This window comes from Arachis duranensis, chromosome 8, assembly GCF_000817695.3.
Source record: "Arachis duranensis cultivar V14167 chromosome 8, aradu.V14167.gnm2.J7QH, whole genome shotgun sequence".
NCBI classification, from domain to species: Eukaryota; Viridiplantae; Streptophyta; class Magnoliopsida; order Fabales; family Fabaceae; genus Arachis; species Arachis duranensis.
Window position 1 is genome coordinate 29,004,462 of NC_029779.3, and position 18,588 is coordinate 29,023,049.

Here is an 18,588-nt window from a genome sequence, read left to right on the forward strand (position 1 = left end):
ATTCAAGTTTTAAAACATATTAATTAATGTTCATTAATGATAGTGTCTAGAGAAAGCATCAACCACATGGTGTATCACTGTATTGCACACTTCATTTTCACTCATGGAAAAACAAGTTATATATTAGTACCCAAATTCTTAGGGCACAGAAAATTAGGAATAGAAATAGTAAATTAGTGTGCTCTCAAGGTGGGGCACATTTTTCTTCTTAATTTCCAAGTGTGTGCTCTCTGCTTTGCTCACACATACTAAAGTCTAAAACTTACCACTATTTTTGCAACTAAAAATTGATTACTTTGTCTCAAAAGCATAGTATAGAGAAAGGACCATGCATGCATGGTGGATTTTCTTGAAGATCCGAGGGGAGCGGTGGAATATATAATAATATTTTTTTTCGTACAAAGTTTATATATCTTCCGTGGTAACCCTAATCAGACAAGCAAACCAATGAGAGTGGGCAAAGTGGATTTGAATTTATTGATAGTTAGATATAAGAGTAAATTATTATTTTTAATCATAAAACTTTAAAATGTTTGATAAATTTAGTTATGAATAAATAAAATTAGTTTTATATCTACGAAAGATATTTTTATATAATAAAAGTATAAAAATATTAATTTTATTTATGTTAGATTTATTAATACTCTAAACTTTTATGAGTAAAATGCTAATTTTTTATTTTTTATAAATACAATATTAGTTTCGATTATTCATGGATAAATTATCGACCTTCTGAACTTTTATGAAGAGAAATTGTAATTTACTCTAAATATAATGTAAGCTATGAATATCGAACAAATGAATATATGCTCAAATGTATTTTAATTAAACTATCAAATTTTTTCTATTTAATAGATAAATTTTTTTGGTTTAAGATTATGGGTTTTATTAGATTGCATTGTTTGTTTCTTTTTTTTTTTTCAAAAAAGTGATTTTACAATTTAAGTAATCCACAAAAGTAAATAAACTAAATTATGTCCAACTACTAATAGCAGCACTTGGCCCTTACATTTAATGAATTAATGTGAGTCACGTCAAGCAAGCTAACCACCACTATTTATAAGCTTCAAACTTACCTTCTTCTCTTCAAAGTTTTATTTTCTGGTTTAAATTTCCTACTATATAGTTAATAAGCTATTATCATCATCCGATCCATTGCTTATTGGTCTTCCATAAGTGATGGCTTTTGCTCATCAAGTTGTCACAGCACTTGTTTTTGTGTTAGTTTTGACCAAAGTTGACCCCTCAGCATGCCAATTGGTGAAGGGCAAAGTCTCCTGCAATGACTGCACTCATCAAAACTACGATTTCTCTGGTTTGTCTCTGATTAATTAATTATTTATTCTCCTAATTATTAGCTTTCTTTATGGTTCTTAAATATATTATTCTGCTTATTAGAAATATATATAATTTATTTAATAATTAATAGATAACATACAACAACGATATATGTACTCTAGAAAACAGAGTAATAAATCTTAGATATGATATCAATCAAGATATATAGATATGTAAATTATTATGTATCTAGATTGGTTCAACTGTGTGTAAATTAATATATATTGCTTAGAAGTTAGAAATGCATATTTTCCAACTTTTTATTGATTCATGTTAGAAGATCAGATGTTCATGATCCAACCCAACTCGATAATTTCTTGCCCAGATTCAAAGCTACTTTTGTCAAGTAAATTAAAAAATTGAATATTATATTAATTGATAAAACCAAAAGCTCTGCCTCTTCTCTTCTATTTATTCAAGGGATGGAAGGGCAGAGGCCTTTGGTATCCCCTCCAGTCAAAAATTAGGACCTCATAATAAATTGTCAATATATTTTTATCTCATGCCTTTTTTTTGTTCAATTTGAACTTATGAAAAAACAATTACCAAATTAGTTATTCATATAGAATATGTATTAAAATATAAAAAATATACATTAAAAATAAATTAAATAACATATATTTATACACAATATATAATAATTAATTTAGTGATTAATTTTTTGTGTGTACTATATAATATTTATTTATGCTATTATACATAATATTCAAATTTCTATATATAGTGTTTTAGTTTTGGTCATTAACTATCATTATTCTTTAAAGATTGATAACCGTTGGTGTTGTAAGTGTGAGGAATGTTCCTACATCAAAAAAAATAAGAAAAAGTGAGAAGTTTATAAAATGAGAGACTCATTAACTTACTATCTTAAAGTTTTGAGTTAGATGTGGTGTCATCTCAACTTATGTTAATTCCTCCCTAAAATCTCTCCGCCAATAGTTAATCGGTCTCGTGTAGAATACTCACACCAATGACATGATTTCATCAAGTCATATTATTAAAGCTATTATTAAACTAGATTTGATTTTAAAAATGGTTGAATTATTAAAATTAACAATCATGTGAGGTATATATTAAAATTAGTCATTAATATAAATTATATATTAAAAATAAATTAAATTTAATATATTTATACATAAATATATAATAATTAATTTTAATGTATATAAATATTTTTGTAAATTAATAAATCGGATATTTATTTTCAAAGCACGCATTAATTGGTGGAACAATATAGTCAAAGTGCAGTGATAAGGTATCTATAATTATTTGTGTTGGTTTCAGGGATCAAGGTGTCAGTGAAGTGTGAAGGTGTGAAAAGGGTAGCCATGGCAACAACACAAGATAACGGCACCTTCAAGGTTGACCTCCCCTTTGACCAGCATAATAATTTTATGAAGAAGTGCCATGCAAAAATTATTGGAGGACCAAATCACATATATGCGAGAAAGAAGAACCAGGTGTCAGAAATTGTAATGAAGGGCAAGGAGGTAAAACTATCAAGTCCTCTTAGCTTCTTCAAAGAATGCCCCCAACAACACATTGAATATTGCAACGCGTTCGCTTCATCCAAAACCTTCGATTTCAATTTCCCTTTTCCACCCGAGTGGGGTTTGGCACCCTCTAGTTACTACTTTCCTTATTTCTTCCCTATAATTGGAATACCTTGATATTTTTCACTATTTGCATATACTTAATATTTAATAATGAACGGAATTAAGAAAATTCTATGATCTAGAGGTCGTTACAATTACGAGTCTACCTATATATGTACTTGTGGGGTTGCCAAATTAAAGGTAGCTAGCACATATTGTTATAATAAAGCACTAGCTATATATTACTAGCTTTGTTTTGTAACTCATTCATACTAGACACAGGGATGGATCCAGAAACAATATTATGGGGAGGCCAATAACGCATATAATATTAAAAATTATGTGAAAAAATTATATAATATAAGATATATTATAAAAATATATCGACAGAGAATATATTTTAAAGTAAAAAAAAAATATGTATATACTTTTTACTAACGAAGTTCTTGATTTTCGTATCATAAAATTTACCGATAATGGAATTTGTGTCAAATTTTTCGGTAATTTTTTTCAATATAATTAAAAGACAATTAACAACAAATTCATCTTTTATTTTGTTTCTAAGTTATTTTTCACAATATTCATAGTTGAAAAATATTTCTTAATTGTAGCAGTTGAAACAGAGAGAATTAATATCAAATGAATAAAAAAAGACAGTCACAAGAAGAAAAAGAATTCACTTTATAAGATTTGAAAATTTTTATTTAATTAAAAAATATTAGTAATAATATCTTTTTCAGATTTCTTTAATATTGTTACTTATTTTTTAGATATTAAAAATTATTAATATTTAAATTAGACTGGACTTTTATTTATATTAGACTAAATACTAAATAATTTTTTTTAAAAAATTAAATTATACATAATAACTTATTACAATTAAAAAAAGTTGGGGGCCGAGGCCGCCACTCGCCACTCGCCCCCCTTGTATCCGTCCCTGCTGAGACATAGTCAAGTGCTTCGATCCCTAAATTAGGTCTCTCAGGTTCAACATTTTCTAAAGTCACGTGTATTTATGTCTAATTACATTAATTGAGTTCACGACGAATAATATGTATACACAATCTAGAAAATATTATCGGTGGCTTTTCTCCTTAGTCCACACATGACTTCAAATCAAAATCCCATGTGCCTAAACCAATTCACAAGGCCCTTCTTCCCAATCAAATTACCCTTGTGCTTATTTAGGGTGGTGGAAAATGGAAACATTATAATATTATATTATAACTATAAGTACACAACAAATATTATTTTGTAAAAAGAGTATATGCATGGCTCCCTAGTAGTACGATTTTAATTATGATGAGATTATTACCAGGTGAATAATGAAAATTAAAGATTTAACATAGTTATGGTACAGAACGTCTCCCTCAGGAAAGTACTGTGTCTTTATTATCTTCATAATTAATATTAATTAATTAATTATCCTCGACGCGGAAAGAAAGAGTATGCAATTGCGAAAGAAGAGGATACGATGTGAGTGATTATGCATGCTGAAGAAAACACGCATGCAACAAGAAAAAATCCCTATACCATATATTTACAGATTACAAGAGGTGTGATTATTTGCAATTTGGGATTATTTGAAGATTTGGTCTTTCGCACGTAACATGCAAGTCTTGGAGTTTCAAACCCTTCTAAATCTTTTCCAAGACTTATCGATGAGTTTTTTTTTTATAAAATTATTTATTCTAAAAATTTAACTTAATATAAAATTATGAATTATTATATATTTAACACTTATATTTAAAGTTCAAATAAATAATCTTAATCTAGTTTGCGATAGAGAGGTAAATGAGTACATTAGTACAATGAGACTTATAACATAGACACTGTTATGTGGCTATTTTCCTATGATGTACGGACACTGACACGGACACGGAACACGACACAACACAACCAATACGCGAATTTTAAAATCTTACATGATACGGGGACATGCATAAATATAAAATATAAAATATTTTTTAGATAAATTATAATAATATTTTGATATTTTATTGATATTAAAATATAAATTTAATTTTTTAATTATTTTAATATTTTATTTTAATCATATCAAGTATTTAAAATATTTTTTTGATTTAATAAATAATAATATATACTATATCTAAATTTATTTTAAGAATATATGTTCAGAATAAGACTGGACACACTGACACGTGATGCTATTTAGGCGTGTTCAGACGTATCCAAAGAAAAACTTTTTATTTTTTATTAAGATACAATTGGACACAGCAGACATGCGTGTCGGACGAATGTCGATGAATGTCGTATCTGAAATGTGTCTAACACACAGACACGGCAACTCAGTGAAGTGTCTGTGCTTCGTAACTATTCTCCAATTTTAGCCAATTTCAAGAATGTAGTAGTTAGATGTTTTCGGAGAAAAAAAATAAAAATTTATTTATTATTTTATAAAATTTAAAATAAAATTAAAATTAGAACTGACATTAAACATACTCTAATATAAAAGATTGATGTCAAATTAGGTTTTAATAATATTCTGGGAACTAAGTCCCTTTCGGGGTTTGTTCTTTCTTTTTAGTAGCTGTTTTATAACACCGACAGGATGTCTCCAAAAGTGAAAAGGAATATATATACTTCAACTAAGATGGTAGGTAATATATCATATTTGTATTAATTAACGAGGTATAAATATTTTATAGAAGTTTCAAGTTTAAATTTTATTGTTGCTAATATACCAAAAAGTAAATATTAATCTTACAGCCTTATGCCAAAAAAAAATGGATTTTTTATTTATAGGTATATATTTATTACCTAGCTATTAGTTAAAGACAAAATTCTCTTTTAACTTATTAGACGACCATAATTATATAAAAAGAAATACCGAAACAGACGAGATAGTGAGAGAAGCAACATTGATGTAATTAATAAAGACAGGAATAAAATAATTAGTCCTTCATTAGTTAAAATTTTAAAATAAGTAATTATATGAAATCTCATAAAAATATTATTGTTGTTGCCTTGTTGGGCCACAATTGGGCACATGTTTTGACCATTGTTTGAGGTGTGTGGAAACCAAGTTAAAAGCAATTGAGGTTTTAATTGAATGGTTAAATATATTGTCTTTTAACTAATTTGAATTGGTCTGAGTGTTGTTAGTTTATTTATGTGTTTAAATGGGTTTTGAAATTTAATTTTATTTAAATTTATATTCTTTAAATTTTAGATTTTTACTTTAGAAGATAAAGTGAAATTTTTTACTATTGAATATTTTTTCTTTTATGTTTTTTTATCCCACTTATGAAATAAATGGTGATAAATTATACTTTCCTCTTTAAAGTGAAATTTAAAATTTAGAGGATCCAAATCCATTTTATTTTATATATACAGTAATTTATTGACTAACGATAAATTTTTAAATGAAACTCAAATCCGCAATTGATAGAACTGCTAGAACTTGAGAAAAGGGGGTTGAATCAAGTTAGTTAAAAATTGAACTTCTTTTGCTCTATTTTCACGGAAGCTAAATATGCAGAAATTTTTTTTTGTTTTGTCTCATACGCAGAACTTAAACAGACAAGGGAAAAAGAGATAGAGGCCAGCATGTATCTTGGTTCGGTATTTATATAACATAAAACCTACATCCAATCTTCACTACAACCATGATAGAATTTTCTCTATAATAAACAAATTACATTCACCAATACTATTGAATCATAACCTAATAAAACTAGTATCTACCACTAAGCTTTTTTTACTAAAGCTCAATTTTTCAAGTGTTGTCTCAACTTGGAAGGAGAATCTAAACAGATTCAAACTCACAAAGTGCTATTCCAACTTGACAAGGGAAATTAGTCCTAGTTCAACAACTCAATTAAATAGAATTTTTAGTGGCTCTTTCATGTATCTTTTTGGCCATTTCTCTCATGGATTTTTCACTTACATAATCAGCCTTTTCTCAATACAAAAGATGACACAAGATAGCCATAACAAAGAAAATCAAAAAAGCACTAGTAGAAGAAAAAGAATTCAGCTCAAGTATGTTGAGATGGTGCTCATGAATTTTCTCTCTTTTTCTTCTTTTCAAATGTTGAAGTGAGGTATGTTTTATATCATCAGCTTGCTCTTCCAATTTGCCTTTTCAATTCCTTGTTTCTTCAATCCGTTGGAGCTGTCTCTAATGGCATGCAATTCTTTTTTATCCTGCTCCACTAACTCTGCTGGTTGAGGAGCCATTCCACCACATCTGCTGTCCTTGGATTTGCTTTCTTCCTTGACATGCATTTCTTTCTCCCTTCTGCTCCATTACCTCTGCTATCCGAGGAGCTGCTCCACTACTTTTGCATTCTTGCAAGTTTGTGTTTTGCTCTCCCATATTCTGAATGTTGCTTTACTGAGGTCCTGGGAGTAGTGAAATTGTCCTTGTGTCTTGTTGCTTTGCTAGAGCCACAGCTGTCATCGTTGTGTTGTTAATTCCTTTTTGTTCTAGCTGTCCTCCTTTCTCCATGATGAAGACAAATGCCCATTTTTCCACTTTGCAAATGCATAACCTTCTATTTTTGCTAAATGGTACTTGTTAAGTGCATTGGGCTTAGCTTGTGCATTGATTTGAAGCATTGAAGAAATATTCAAGCAACATGTTGGGTTGATGATTGAATAATAGGCCTGCACCACAAATACACACATTTAATAATATTGGACTTTTAATTTAAATAATATTTGTCATCATATATGAGCCCAAAATAAACTTAACTCAACAATCTTCTCTTGATGACAAACATGATAAAAGAGGATAATTGAATTTAAAATATTAATTTAAATGAGTTGAGAGTAAATAAGTTGAGAGCAATTCCCTTTGATGACCATCCGAAGTGTGTAGTACTCTCTCTCACTATTAGCATTTCTCCCTCTTAATCATGACTTACATCTTCAAGTGGATAAAACTTAAAACAGCAAAGAACAATTACCAAAGCAATATATCACAGCAACAATAACACAGAGCATAGAGCAATTAACACACAGCAATTAAAGTTAATCATAGCAACATATATCATCAAGTATCATTATCCATAACCTAAGTCAATGCTAACTGCTCCGAGGGTTACCTGAAACTGTAGGTCGATCTCGGTCGAGATCTTCTGTGTTGGTTGGAGTTGACGTGTCCGGCAGGTGTATAGCGGCCGGAGCTGGTGTGTCCGACTTGTGGAACTAAAAGTGCTGCTGATCCTTCGTCCCCGGAGGGTGGGGGGTACTTGTAAGGGACTCCCATGCTTAAGTTAGCAAGGGTATTAAGCAGGTATTAAGTAGGATCAGAATATGAGTTATACCTGGGTGCTCCAGTGTATTTATAACGGTGAGATGTGGCCTCTTGTGGATAAGATAAGTTAGTTATCTTATCTTATCTTTATCTTATCTTTCAAGTGAGGTCATCTTATCTTTCAAGGGAACCGCCCTTCTCTTGTAGGCTTGGGCTGCCTTAGGATCTGGGGCGTGTTCCTCTATTTGGGCCCTTTGTTTGGGTTTTCTCGTGACTTGGCCGAGCTCTTTGAGAAGAGGTCGGATTGTCTTGACCTGAAGAGGTCAGTCACTTTGTCTGTAGAACATCCCGGGTCGGACAACTCGACCCAGGATATGAACAGTGCCCCTGCTTGAGCTCGGTCTTCTTTTTGAGGTCAAGTCCTTGACTTCGGTCTTTCTTTGGTGAAGTCGAACTCAAGCATTTTGTTGACTCCTTTTGTAGCAGCTTTGAATGTAGAACGTTTCTTCTAAAAGACGCGCGCTTTTATATCGGCGCTTTTTTGGGAACGTGCGAGGGTTTAATGCCTTCTTTAATTTGAGCATTAATTGCCCCGTTTCCTTTTGGCTTTTTACTTTGATTTTGAAAACCCAGCAACGGTTTCTCTCCTTTAGCCTTTTCGTAACTTCTTTTCTCTGCTCTCTTTGCTTTCTGTTCTTTTGTTTGCGCTTCTGCTTTCTTTTGGAGTTTTTGTGGTTTTCGTGTTTTCTCTTCTGCGACATTGTCCTTATTCGCGTTTTTGCTTGTGAGAGGGCGTCCCAGATTTTGTCTCCTTCTTCAATTTCTTTGAAGCTTGCTGTTCTTTCCAGGTTAGTACTGGCTTCCTTGTAGCTTCGTTTTTAATTTTTGGTGAAGCTTTGATTTTGCATGTTTGAAAGTTTGAATTTTTTTTTTGAGGTCTTGTATTTGCTTGTCACTGTAACATGTTTTTTCTGTCTTTTCTTTTATGCATTCTTCTTGGCTTTTCCGTTGAGGCTTTCTAGGGTTTTATTGTCGCTTGTGGTTTTTCCTGCCTGATACTTTGATAAAAATCTGCGTCTGTTCCTCGCTTTGTTTGGAGATTTCTGATCTTGAAAAAGGTTGCATCTTTAATGGTCTCTGATTGGCCTTTTTGGTAGAATGTAACGATTTTTTGTATTTCTCCTTGAAGAAAGGTGTTTGCTGTTTTTTGACTTTCTTTTTGAGACATGCTGGGATGTAAGCTTGTAGATTGATTTCTGGAAACCTTGCTTTGTTACTGCCCCCAAAGGATGCCCCAGGACTTTGGTTTAAGTCTTGGGGTTTTCCTTTTCTTTGTTCCATCGCCTGAGAAGTATTGACCGAGTTGTTTTCTCCCTTTGTCCGAGATGTTTGTGGTAACCCCATCTTCTTTTCTTACTTGTAGGGTTAGTTGGCCTCATGTCTTCTCACAATAACATTGTAGAGATGTCTTCCAGAGTTTCCGAGGGGATGTCCGATTGGCTGGACTCCCTTGTTTTGTTGTGTGTTTCTGTTGTGGATGCTGAGTTTTGCACAGAGCTGAGGAAGCGCCATAGGATTTGTGGTAACAATGCCCGTGAGGAGGATTACGAGCTTGTCGCTCCTGATTCTGATGAGAGAGTTTGCTTTCTGACTTCCATTGAGAGGGAGCGTCCCTTCTTCTATGCCTATGAATACTTCTTCAACCAGTTGAACGTTACCTTTCCTTTTACTGCTTTCGAGACCGACCTGAGGCATAGTTGGAGGTCCAACTTTGGCTCCAACTATGGCCTCTTGAAATGAGTAGTTTGAGGCATAGTTGGATGTCCAACTTTGGCTCCAACTATGGTCTTTTGAAAAGTAGTTTGAGGCATAGTTGGAGGTCCAACTTTGGCTCCAACTATGCACTTTCCCATGGCCAACGTTTGAGCACCAACTTTGGCTCAAATGTTGCCTTCTCTTCCTTGCCTTTTGTTGAGCACGTTGGAGTAGCAACGTTGGTTCACCAACGTTTCCTCCAACGTTGGTGCTTTAATATTTGTGTATCATCGTTGGTTCACCTCCAACGTTCACTCCAACTTTGCCACCAACATTGGTTCTCCAACTTTGTTTTTCTTTGCCTTTTAAGCTCCTTTCTTCTTTCATGCTTGTTTTGTGCCTTTTACTTACTTTTTTCATCAATTTCTGCAAAATAGATAAACTCAAAAAGATGAAAGTAATCTATGATTTAAGCACAAAAATACTCAATAATTAAGCATGATTAGTAAAAATTAAAGGTGAAAAAGAATAGAAAAATAAGCCATGATGCCCTGGCATCAGTTTGAAGCCGCAATGAGCTGCATAGGCTAAGAGTAATCTGATAGCTTCCAGTCTTGCTACAGGTGTGAATGATTCATCAAAATCAATCCCTTTCTCTTGATTATAGCCTTGAGCCACTAATCTTACTTTGTTTCTAATAATGGTTCCATCTTCACCCAATTTATTTCTGAAAATCCCTTTTGTACCGATGACTTTCTTTCCATTTGAATGAGACACTAGGGTCCAGACTTGATTATTCTCAAACTGCTGCAATTCCTCCTCCATGGCTAATACCCAAGATGGATCAGCAAGTGCTTCCTGGATATTTTGAGGTTCAATCTTTGATATAAGAGCAATGTTGGATTCGGCTCTTTTCAAAGATGATTTAGTAGTCATTCCTTTGGAGGGATTACTTATTATGAACTCTTCAGGATAATTTTTCAGAAATTTTCATTCTCTTGCCCTTCTGGTTTGGGTTGAGGATTCAGGTTCCTCTTGATCAATAATTGCCTCTGCATCAGGATTTTTTGCTGCGACATGAGATATTCCAAATTGTCTCCTGCAGAATCAGTGTTTTTGTTGCTTGCAAATGCAGTTTCTTGAGGACTTAAATTTTGTTGAACTGTCTCAGTATTCTTGGTGAATTCAATTTCAAAACCTGGACTATCATCAATACAGACACTAGGAACAGAGTTAGACTCATAGAATCTAACATGCATGGTCTCCTCAACAGTTTTAGAGTTCTTGTTATATACTCTATAAGTTTTGCTATTTGTGGAATAACCAAGAAAGATACCTTCATGTGTTTTAGGATCAAATTTTCCTAAATTTTCTTTGATATTCAGTATAAAACACTTGCAACCAAACACACGAAAGTAATTAAGATTAGGTGGATGTCCTTTCCAAAGTTCATATGGAGTTTTCTTCAAGAACTTTCTTATGAGGGTTCAATTTAAAACATAACAAGCTGTATTCACAGCTTCAGCCCATAAGAATTTGGGAACTTCATATTCACACAACATAGCTCTAGCTATTTCTTGTAAATTTCTATTTCTTCTTTCCACAATACCATTTTGTTATGGTGTTCTAGGGCATGAGAAGTTGTGTGATATGCCTAGTTTATCACAAAAAGATTCAAAATGTTGATTTTCAAATTTTGTGCCATGATCACTTCTAATTGAAATAATTTTTGAACTCTTTTCATTTTAAATCTTCTTGTTGAATTTTTCAAAAATAGAAAATACTTCATGTTTATGAGCTAGAAAGGACACCCAACCAAACCTAGTGTAGTCAACCACAATAACCATTCCATAACGTTTTCCTCCAAGACATTGAGTCCTAGTTGGTCCGAACATATCGAGATGCAACAACTTCAATGGTTTCTTAGTAGAGACATTTTCCTTGGGTTTAAAAGAGTTTTTTGTTTGTTTACCCATTTGACAAGTATCACAAGTGATGTCTTTATCAAATTTAATGTTAGGAAGACCTCTTACTAAGCCTTTTTTAACAAATTTAGAGATTTGTAACATGCTAGCATGTCCTAATCTCTTAAGCCACATCCATTTTTCAAATTTCATTGAAGAGAAACATGTCACATTTTTAACTTTAAGATCATCTAGTGCGAGACCATAAACATTGTCACTTCTTTTTGCAACAAATTAAACAACCCATGTTTTCTCATTAATGATCCTACAATCTAATTTCCAAAAGGTTACAGCATATCCAAGGTCACACAATTGACTTATGCTCAATAGGTTACGCTTTAACCCATCTACTAAAAAGACACTATCAATACAAGTAGAAAAATCTTTGCCAATCTTACCAATAATAATTATTTTACCTTTACCATTATCTCCGAAAGTGACAAATCCTCCATCATACTTATTGAGTTTGATGAAAAAAGTATCATTTTCGGTCATATGCCTTGAACATCCACTATCAAGATACCACATGTCCAATTTCTTCTTGAATGTAAAGCAAGCATGCATGTTCTTCAACTAGCCTTAGATATCCAAATCCATTTAGATCCTCTTATGTGAAATCTTCTTAGTTATCCAAGAGCATTATAATCATAAACAACTTTATACAATTTACTATCATTACCAAAAGATCTTAGAAAGATGAAGCATTGTTGAGGATTATGACCTTTTCTATTGCACTTATAGCAATGGTTCTTGCTCATTGATTTTTGTGGCTTACTGAAAATTTTTAGGTTGACAATCTTGGAAGAGAAAACTTTAGATTTTTTTATCATTTTGTTTAAAAACAGCCTTACTTTCCTCTTTGAATCCAAGTCCAGATTTTTCACAACCAAATCTTTGACCAACAAGTAATTGTCAAGATTTTGTGAACCTTGAACAAATTTTGCTAAGTCTTCATTAAGGTTTTTATTTTTTTTTGTTCAGCCTTTCATTTTCAGTAATCAAATCAGTGGAGGCAGTGACCGTATGCTTGAGTTTGAATTTGTTTAATTCAGCTCTTAAAGCATTATTTTCTTCTTTTAAAAAAATTTCATCACAAGCTTCGGTTGCCTTTACTTTTTCCAATAAAAATTCACTTTCAGCTCTCAATGCTTCATTATCTTTCTTGCATTTAATATATTTATCTAAGAATTTCTTCGATTTCACAGTAAAATCTTTGATAATGGAGTGCAATTCATCAATAGACAGGTCAAAAAGATCTACCTCATCTTCATTAGCGTCATTAGCCATTAAGCATATTTGAACCTCTTGATTTGAATCTTCCAAACGGGTGTCATTTTCCAAGTCTTCCCATGTTGCCATCATCACTTTCTTTTTGTCCTTCTTTGATTTTTCGCCTTTCTTTAATTGAGGACAATTTGACTTGAAGTGACCCGGTTCCTTGCATTGGTGACAGGTGAACTTGGTTTGATCCTTCTTGAAGTCTTTGCATGAAGAACTTCCTTTGCCTTTGTTTTTGAATCTCAATAATCTTCTCATTTTTCTTGCAAAGAGCACCATTTTTTCATCTGAGAAATTGTCATCAGATTTCTCTTTTTTGGCTGTCATTCTTGATTCCAGTGCTATACTTTTTTTTGTCATATTTGTCTTGAGACATGTGAGTAGTTTCATAGGCCAACAGCTTGCCTCTTAACTCATCATAGGTAATTTTGATCAAATCATTTCTTTCAGAGATGGTTGTGCTTTTTACTTCCCATTTCTTAGTAAGAATCCTCAAGATCTTTCTTACCAAGGTTTCTTTGAAATTGCTCTTCCCCATGGCATCCAAGTTGTTAATGATTATTGAGAACCTTTCGAATATTTGATCGATGCTCTCATCCTCCTTGATATTGAACATTTCATACTCCTTCATCAGCATATCAATTCAGGTCTCCCTCACTTGTTTAGTACATGAGTGAGTTTGAGCTTGTCTCAGATTTTTTTAACCATCTTGCACCTTAAAATTTTTCTGTATTCTTCAAAACTTATTGCGTAGTGCATTAGGTTGATTGCCTTTGCATTGAGTTCAACCTTCTTCTTTTGTTCCTCTATCCACTCATTGTCTTCTTTTGCCACAACTTCTCCATCAGCATTTTGCTTAGTTGGAACGTCTGCTCCGTTGAGAATAATCTTCCGAATGTTGTAGTTGATTGATTACACAAAGATTTTCATTCTCTCTTTCCAGTATGAGTAATTGCTGCCATTGAAGTAAGGAGGTCTATTTTTCAGCTGCCCCTCAGTGAGTGTGTACGCCATGATGTTAGGACCCATATTGTTGGTCATGGATCTTCGCTCCAAGCTGTGAAGTTTGACTCCTTGAGACCTTGCTCTGGATACCAATTGATGGAACTGCTAGAACTTGAGAAAGGGGAGTTAAATCAAGTTAGTTTAAAACTGAACTTCTTTTGCTTTGGTTTTGTGGAAGCTAAATATGCAGGAGAATTTTTCATTTTATCTCATACACAGAACTTAAACGGAGAAGAGAAGAAGAGATAGAGGCCAGCAAGTATCCTGGTTCGGTTTTTATGTGCCATGAAACCTACATCCAATCTCCACCACAACCATGGTAGAATTTTCACTATAATCAATAGATTACATTCATCAATACTATTGAATCACAATCTAATTTGACTAGTATCTACCACTAAACTTTATTCACCAAAGCTCAGTTTTTCAAGTGCTGTCTCAACTTGGAAGGAGAATCTAAACAGATTCAAACTCACTAAGTGCTATCCCAACTTGGCAAGGGAAACTAGTCCTAGTTCAATAACTCAATTATACAGAATTTTCAGTAGCTCTTTCATGCATCTTTCTTGCCTTTTCTCTCATGACTTTTTCACTCACATCATCAACCTTTTCTCAATACAAAAGATGACACAATATAGCCATAACAAAGAAAATAAAAAATGAAGCACTAATAGAAGAAAAAGAATTCGTCTCAAGTATGTTGAGATGATACTCATGAATTTGCTCTCTTTTTCTTCTTTTCAAATGTTGAAGTGAGGTATGTTTTATATCATCTGCTTGCTCTTTCAATTTGCCTCTTCAATTCCTTGTTTCTTCAACCTGTTGGAGCTGTCTCTGATGGCATCCAGTCCTTTTTCATCCTACTCCATTAACTCTGCTGGTTGAGGAGCCATTCCACCATTTTTGCTGTCCTTGAATTTGCTTTTTTTTCTTGGCATGCATTTCTTTCTTCCCTCTACTTCATTACCTCTGCTATTCGAGGAGCTACTCTACTACTTTTGCATTCTTGTAAGTTTGTGTTTTTCTCTTCCATATTCTGAATGTTGCTTTACTGATATTCTTGGAGTAGTGAAATTATCTTTTTGTCTTGTTGCTCTGCTAGAGCCACAATTGTCCTTGTTGTGTTGTTAATTCTTTTTTGTTCTAATTATCCTCCTTTTTTCATGATGAAGACAAATGCCTATTTTTCTACTTTGCAAATGCATAGGCTTCTATTTTTGCTAAATGGTACTTATTAAGTGCATTAGACTTGTGCATTAATTTAAAGCATTGAAAGAATATTCAAGCAACATGTTGGGTTGAGGATTGAATAATAGGCCTACACCACTAATATACATATTTAATAATATTGGGCTTTTAATTCAAATTATTTTTGTCATCGTATATGAGTCCAAAATCAAACTTAGCTCCACAACAATAAATTTATTCTTGACTAATTGAATTATAAGATAATATATAAAAAAAAGATATATTATTTCTTAATATATTGTATCTAGGTTCAAATTTTAATGATGATCAAATAATAAATAGAATTTTTAAATATGTATGTAAGTATAATGTATTGGTGAGGATTATCAAATTCATTCAACGAAAAAAATCAAGCTAAAAGTTATAACTCTCTCTAGCTCCAAAAAAAATTTATAACCCTCCTTGTAAAAAAAGAAAAAAAAGAAAAAAGTTATAAGATTAAATCTCTATTTTGATCTTTGTGATTCACGTGATTATTCATTTTGGTCTTCAAAATTTAAAATTATCTATACTGGTCTTCCAGATTCAAGTCTCGACATCAATGTGGTCTATCAACTCTTTCCGGCGATGACTAGATAAATGAAATGCCAAAATGACATGCTCTCTGCCACACTGAATGATGAGTAAACGACGTTGTTTACTTTTGGCATCCAAATAAGTCAGAAAGGTCGTCGCTTTGTATACGAAGGGAGAAAAAACAATGGAGACCCAAAATAAAGCATTCTTCTTCTTCTCTACCTCCACTATTCTTCATTTCTGACTTGTTTGAGTACCAAGGGTAAACGAGGTCGTTTACTCATTATCCAGCGTAATAGGGAAGGTGTTATATCAGCATTCTGTTTATCTAGTTATAGTCGGAAAGAGTCGAGAGACCATATTGGTGCCCAAACTTGAATCTGAAAGACTAATATAGATAATTTTAAATTTTAAGAACTAAATTGAGTAATCGCGTGAATCTCAGACACCAAAATGGATATTTAGTGAACTTATAAGTTATAACACAAAATCGGAAAGACCTATTCCCCTGCCGTGGCTGCTCACGCTTCGTGATTATTAGTTTATTACGTATTTATTTCTTTTTATTTTGATGTGAGGATTACGTATTATTATTTCATTGAACGTCATGATGATGCATTATTTAATTGCTCATATTTCGCTTCGAATAGTTTATAATGAACTCCTCTCTCTATTTCTCATGAGAGATCAATAATGCTTCAAGGTTCGTGGCTCGTGAGTTGCATGAAAATGTATACGAAGGATTAATATTTTTTTATTAATATTAATTAATATTATATTTTTTAATTACTAAAATTTATAATTTAAACTTTAGTATTCAAAAATTTAAAATTTAATTAATATTATATTTTTTGAATATTACATATAAAAATATATTTATTAACTAATTATTAATTTAAAATAATAATTTTTATTAATCATATAAAATTAGTTATTCACATTATCAACAAAATTTTAAACTATCTTTGGTATTTTATTTGTTTCAATTTTATTTCCATTTCATTTTAAATTTGTTTCAGGTATGTCTTTAAAGAGTAATATTACCAATAGAAACACCATTAATATCTATGGTGAAATCACTTTTTTTTTAATTTAAACTGATGGAAGACNTAACACATTATTTAATATAATAGTCACTTTTCGATCTACATAAATTTTTTGCATTAATTTTTTTATTTATTTTATGCTATTTTTTATTTTTTTTAAAAAATAAAAGAATAAAATTTTATTTTGATCATAAAAATTTTGATATTATATATATCATAAAATAATTTTTTTAAAAAATTTAAACTGATAAAAAGAGACACATAAATAATTATATCTTTAATATCAAATTGAAGTATTAATAAAATGTGGTAAGCTGGTATATTATTAATTAATAGGCTATTTTAATATTACTAAGTCATATAACATTGACGCCTGGGAATATAACCAAAGCATATTTAAAAGTATATAATTATATATTGTATATACAATACATATTATTTATTAGTAATTAAGGAACACTTTTAAATATTTAATTACAATAATGTATTAAGATATGTACACTTAATTCGCGCAAAAACATACTATAGAATCCCATTAATTTGCTTCTCATTCTATCTATAGAACTTCTTTATTTCTTTTGATATAATTTACGTTTAAGTTATATTTTTCAATTTTACTAGACATTGGAGTAAAACAAATTTTTAGTGTTACAAAATTGCACCTTTAGATGAATAAAAAATTATCTACAAAACTTAGGATATAGTAAGTAAATCAGAGAATTACTATACTTGTGGTAGATATTATTTGATGAGAAATGTTAGAGAATATTAAAATTTATTATTTTTTGTTATTAGTTAGTTATTAATATTTAAAAATATAGAATAAAATATATTATTAAATTATTAAACTAAAAAAATTAAACTAAAACAAAAAATAATAAATTTTAATAATTCCTAATATTTTTGTTATTTATTATTTAATTTATGTGGTAGCTAGGCTTTGTGATTTGATTTAATGAAGGACTTGTTCCACCTATAAGATGATCTGGCCCAGCAGATAAGCAAAAGGATATGAGATTGACGGGTTTGGGCCTTTGGTGACTCGTTCAGCGATTCCTTTATGGGAGAGTCACACTCACATTCACATATATGCGTCCTAATAAGCATAACTATACCATAAATAATCCATAATAATGCATTAATATTGGGGGCAAGCTAAGTAAGACGCTTTCTTGTTCCCACAACCGCGTGGAAGTTTCTACTTTCTAACATACATACATCGTCTCAGTTCAGAAGAAAATAATAAATAAATATACCTAATTTTACTCGGTGATTTTTCCATCTATATATATATGTTTGTCCCTGCTAGCTGTGCTTCCAAAATGTGCAACAACACATAAAGTAGTGTAAGTACACATCACCATTTTAATATAGTATATGGAGGATCCACCAACTGGTTTTCGGTTCTATCCAACAGAAGAAGAGCTAGTTGCTTTCTACCTAAACACCCAGCTTCAACTACAAGGCCACACGACTCACATCAACAGGGTCATTCCAGTGGTTGACATCAATGGCGTTGAGCCCTGGACTCTTCCATGTACGTAACCAAAACACATATATGTATGCTTCTGTATTTCTCTGTCTTAAGACAGTTAGTTATTTTGTATTGGTTGCAGCAC

General features: G+C 31.7%; 3 protein-coding genes across 3 annotated transcripts in view; 2 read left to right on the forward strand and 1 right to left on the reverse strand.

Moving 5' to 3' along the window:
- Positions 1-1,105: 1,105 nt before the first annotated feature.
- Positions 1,106-3,195, forward strand: LOC107461813 (uncharacterized). Its single transcript, XM_016080365.3, has 2 exons — positions 1,106-1,315; positions 2,623-3,195. The coding sequence occupies exons 1-2, from the start codon at positions 1,180-1,182 to the stop codon at positions 3,006-3,008; spliced, it is 522 nt and encodes a 173-aa protein (XP_015935851.1). The 5' UTR covers positions 1,106-1,179; the 3' UTR covers positions 3,009-3,195.
- Positions 3,196-10,315: 7,120 nt separating this feature from the next.
- Positions 10,316-10,848, reverse strand: LOC127741239 (uncharacterized mitochondrial protein AtMg00820-like). The gene is made up of 2 exons (XM_052253321.1): positions 10,455-10,848; positions 10,316-10,338 (listed from the first exon to the last, which is right to left on the reverse strand). The coding sequence occupies exons 1-2, from the start codon at positions 10,846-10,848 to the stop codon at positions 10,316-10,318; spliced, it is 417 nt and encodes a 138-aa protein (XP_052109281.1).
- Positions 10,849-18,291: 7,443 nt separating this feature from the next.
- The window catches only part of LOC107461820 (NAC domain-containing protein 90), a gene marked incomplete in the record, with an annotated part of 1,393 nt that continues 1,096 nt past the window's right edge, over positions 18,292-18,588 (forward strand). The window contains 1 exon segment of the mRNA XM_016080372.3: positions 18,292-18,506. Coding sequence (XP_015935858.1) covers positions 18,347-18,506 — 160 coding nt within the window.

Bases quoted from the DNA above. Each gene is read 5' to 3' on its own strand.
- LOC107461813 (XM_016080365.3), top strand. From the start codon at position 1,180: ATGGCTTTTGCTCATCAAGTTGTCACAGCACTTGTTTTTGTGTTAGTT. The intron at 1,316-2,622 runs GTTTGTCTCTGA...TGTTGGTTTCAG, and splicing joins TCAAAACTACGATTTCTCTG to GGATCAAGGTGTCAGTGAAG.
- LOC127741239 (XM_052253321.1), bottom strand. From the start codon at position 10,848: ATGACTACTAAATCATCTTTGAAAAGAGCCGAATCCAACATTGCTCTT. The intron at 10,339-10,454 runs GCTTATTTTTCT...TCTATTTTGCAG, and splicing joins ACTGATGCCAGGGCATCATG to AAATTGATGAAAAAAGTAAG.